The 4,168-nt window shown below is 42.4% G+C and overlaps 1 protein-coding gene across 2 annotated transcripts in view; it reads left to right on the top strand.

The window, feature by feature from the left end:
• The window catches only part of LOC118410102 (fibropellin-1-like), a 27,420-nt gene extending 23,603 nt beyond the window's left edge, over positions 1–3,817 (top strand). For both annotated transcript variants that reach the window (XM_035811602.1, XM_035811601.1), the window contains 6 exons: positions 739–980; positions 1,126–1,525; positions 1,819–1,944; positions 2,327–2,459; positions 2,753–2,883; positions 3,028–3,817. In XM_035811602.1, coding sequence (XP_035667495.1) covers positions 739–980; positions 1,126–1,525; positions 1,819–1,944; positions 2,327–2,459; positions 2,753–2,883; positions 3,028–3,221 — 1,226 coding nt within the window. In that variant the 3' untranslated portion in view covers positions 3,222–3,817. The remainder of the gene's footprint in view (positions 1–738; positions 981–1,125; positions 1,526–1,818; positions 1,945–2,326; positions 2,460–2,752; positions 2,884–3,027) is intronic.
• The last annotated feature ends 351 nt before the right edge of the window (positions 3,818–4,168 follow it).

Here is a 4,168-nt window from a genome sequence, read left to right as displayed (position 1 = left end):
CCGGAACTAAGTCATGAATTCCTGAATAACTGTTCAAGCATTTCTTTCCTTTCTCCAGTCACCTGCGATGGTAGAGCCCTGGGCGCTACAGGAACCCAGCTGACTGTGGGTCATACTATGAGTGTGTCACTGGACATCCTCTGTATCTGAGGGACTGTGCACCAGGGAATACAGCCTACAGTCCTGTAACAGACAGGTAGGGGGCGCTGCATAACCATTACCGGTACATGGTTGTAGCGGTACCTCTCACAAACCATCAAATGTCATTTGCTTTTCTGTATCACAGTGTATGTATATTTTCCTTCAAAAATCATTAGCTTCAAGATTATCAAAAGTGCCTTATGGAGCCGAATTACCTCAAGACGTGAAATAAACATCAATTTCCCTGAAAAAATGTGACAATAATGTTTGTCTTCCCCAGATGTGAGTGGAGTTGGGAGGTGCCTGAATGTGAGCCTCACTGTGATGTCCCGTGCCAGAATGGCGGCACCTGCACAGCTCCCAACACCTGCACCTGTACCTCTGCATTCACTGGAGACACCTGCCAGCAAGGTGTGTGGATCAAAAGTCTCTTTTGTGCAGTTTGTGTGCCTTTTGGGGATATATTTCCACATTGTCATTCTTAAAGCTAAAGAATTTATCTGCTTTAATGACTATGCTGACTGCTAATTTGAGCCTCATTATCACACATGCTTTCAGTGTATGATGGTTTGAAAATTCACACATTGTCTTTTTTAGGTACAGGAGGTGATGGTGATGGTGATGCTGGTAGCAATGCACAGAAGATCATCTTCCCTGGTCCAAGAGGTGTTGATAACTATGCCAAGATGGAGACCACCTTGTCTGAGGATTTGACAAGCTTTACTCTATGTGTGCACATGCGCTCCAACATGTCCTCCAGCAACCAAATCAGCCTGGTCAGCTACGCAGTGGAAGAACATCACAACGAGCTTCTCCTGTTTGTGAATGGCGGATTTAAAGTAAGTATTCAATAATTTCAGACATCAAGCCTTATTTATGTTGCATATGTAATGTTATTGATATAAAATAAGTTTTACTCGTTGCCCAGAATGTTCGAATCAGATCTATCATGACATTCCTGTTCATGTCATCATTTTTTTCCAGTTATACATACAAAGTCATACGCACATGGCGGACCCTGCCATTTGGGACAACGAGTGGCACACCGTATGTACAACCTGGCGCAGTAGTGACGGAGCTTGGCAGCTGTACGCAGATGGCGTGCTGGCGGCTTCCGGCTCTGGGTTTAACGTGGGAGGGAGAGTGCGCAGAGGCGGCACATGGATCCTCGGACAGGACCAGGACGTAGTCGGGGGAGGATTCAAAGCAGAGCAAGCTTTCATCGGAGAACTGTCGGAAGTGAACCTCTGGGACCGCGTGCTGTCTCCAGAAGAAATAGGAGCGGACTGGGCAGCATTCTGTAATTACCATGGCAACGTGATTGACTGGGATACAACTCGCATCGCAATCTTTGGAGAGACCAGGAGGGCAGAGTATCAATGTGGTAAATAGTACAGGCTCATTTACATATGATATAGCTTACAGCTTTGCAAGACCTGCACAGACATATGTCTCAGACAGGCATTTCAGCACCAAGGAAAGATGCTGCCATGATTGTCCACCTGCACAGTATTTTTGTACTGCATTTTTCCAATGTGTGGAATTTTTAACTTAAAGTCAGATTTATTAATAAAATAGGGCATAAGTGGCATATCTTCATCAATCATGAGATACTCCCTGTGATATGAAAATTGTATACAATCATGAGTTATGATTGCTTCCTCTTTCCTTTCCCAGATGCTGTGGATGTGACAAGTGACTGTGTGGACACGCCCTGCCAAAATGGAGGCATGTGTGTGCAGGAAGACGGAGCTTACAGGTGCCACTGTGCTGATGGCTGGGAGGGAAACACCTGCCAGCAGTGTAAGTGTGCAGTGCACCATGAACTTCCTTAATTCAGTTTAACTTTGAGACTTTGATACTGTAATTCTTGAACTTTTAGTGGTAGTTGTTTGTTCACTGTATCTATGGTGACTGCTGAAATTCATCAACAGTATTCAATTGCAAAAAATCCATCTATGGGTTGATTTTTAGCTTGTTGATATGCAACAAAAAATGCTGGTTATCTATGACTCAAACATAAATTTATGATAGAATGGGAGATATGGCAGTAAATGCAAACATTTGCAAATTTTTCATGGAGCAGTGAATTATTTCCATGGAGTTAATGAATGAATCCCCTTTAAACAGGACAGTGAAATTCTCTGCTATAGCATCCAACATATTGTGTTTCTGTTCTCTCCAGTCACCTGTCAAGGCAGATCTCCTGGTCGCTACCCAGCTGACTGTGGAAGGTACTATGAGTGCGTAACTGGCCACCCTCTTTACCTGAGAGACTGTGCACAGGGAGGTACAGCCTACAGTACTGTCACTGACAGGTAGGGGGCACTGTTTGACCATATATTGTAGTATAATGGCATTGCTGAGAAACCAAGGAGGTTAAAATAAGTTATATTTACCTCATTGCTGAAACTCCCATACTTAACAAATTGTCATCTTGGTGTGATTTATAGATTTATCTCTATTATCTTTGTCCCAAAACACTACAAAATTCCAAATCTGTGCTTTACATTTTATGATTCTATCTGATCAGTTTGGAGGGCTTGCTTAGAAATATACAATCACCATCAAGTCTACTTCGAAATTCTGAATTAATGTCTGTCCTCCCCAGATGTGAGTGGAGTTGGGAGGTGCCTGGATGTGAGCCTCACTGTGATGTCCCGTGCCAGAACGGCGGCACCTGCACAGCTCCCAACACCTGCACCTGCACCTCTGCATTCACTGGAGACACCTGCCAGCAAGGTGCGTAGATGCAAAGTTCTACTGTTTGCTTTGTTAGCATCATGGCTTGTCCCATATTGGGTGATTTTGTTCCACCTGTGCAAATTGGTGCTTTTTGACATGTCAAACTGAATGTTGAATTAAATACTGTGCCCTCCCCTACAGCTGTTAACGCCTTCACGTGTGAAGGAAGGACTTCCAACTATTTCCGTCCCACCGGCCAGTGTGGCACGGAGTACTATGTCTGCATCCCTGGTCACAGTACTCCAACCACCATGAACTGTCCGGCTGGACTCATCTTCAACAACGCCAACCACGTGTGCGACTGGCCAAGCAGTGTGTCTGATTGCTCCTCCTGAGAATGATAATTGTAATAATAATAATGGTTTATTGGGTCCATTAAAAAGTACAGGTTCGCAGGACTCAGAAATTGGCCCTGAATTGCTCATGTACTAACATAGTTGTAACATGGACAACATAACGAGGACATTTAGAATCATTTACAGTTATCAAACGTATTAAGATATATACAGATTTATATACAGATTGGGTTGACTGATAAAATCTTAAGATTTTGCATGGGGAAGATAAAGGAAATATGTACCCATTGTAAGGATCTTTATAAATACCTTCAAGATGCAGAAAAGTTTTTTTGTTGCTACATGTACTTTACGCTACGTCTATGTACTAACTAGATATAGGCATAGTCAACTGTCCGATGACTAACATCCTTTGTTCTTGCTTCAGTTTTTATATCATAATATAATAATATAAGAGGGAAAGTCAAATGGTTGACCTTTGGTTTAAGCCTTTTTCAAAACTTTAACATTATTCATCACTATGGAGTTGAGTAGTTTATGGAGGTAACATTAGGAAGTATTTTTTCTTGTGTGTTTTTCTGTGTGAAATATTGAATGTTTGTCAAATAAAGATGTTACAGGCTAATGGGAATGAAGGCTGAGTTTGAATCACTGTCAATTACATGAATGTTGCTTCCTTCCAACTCATGTATGAAAAGTACAAGGAAAGAAAAATCTGTTCATGCTCAAACCACAGAAGTTATGAAAGCTGGCAATGATAGGCCATACCTAGATGCCAAATGTCCAAATGGCTTGTTCTATTTCAGATTGAATAATTGGTAAAAAGTCTTTGCTGCCTGGGGGTCATGCATGGCCAGCAACTCCCAAGGTCATTGTTCCCCAAAAGGTTATTGACCCTGCTGTGCTTCTTGATGGGTACTCAAGGTCAAGAAAATAGACCAGGTGAACTGGCAAACAGCCATATTGTGTTCACTGCAAGCTTTAAA

The sequence above is a fragment of the Branchiostoma floridae genome, chromosome 2 (genome assembly GCF_000003815.2).
Source record: "Branchiostoma floridae strain S238N-H82 chromosome 2, Bfl_VNyyK, whole genome shotgun sequence".
Classification (NCBI taxonomy): Eukaryota; Metazoa; Chordata; class Leptocardii; order Amphioxiformes; family Branchiostomatidae; genus Branchiostoma; species Branchiostoma floridae.
This window is presented reverse-complemented; position numbering and strand designations above follow the sequence as displayed.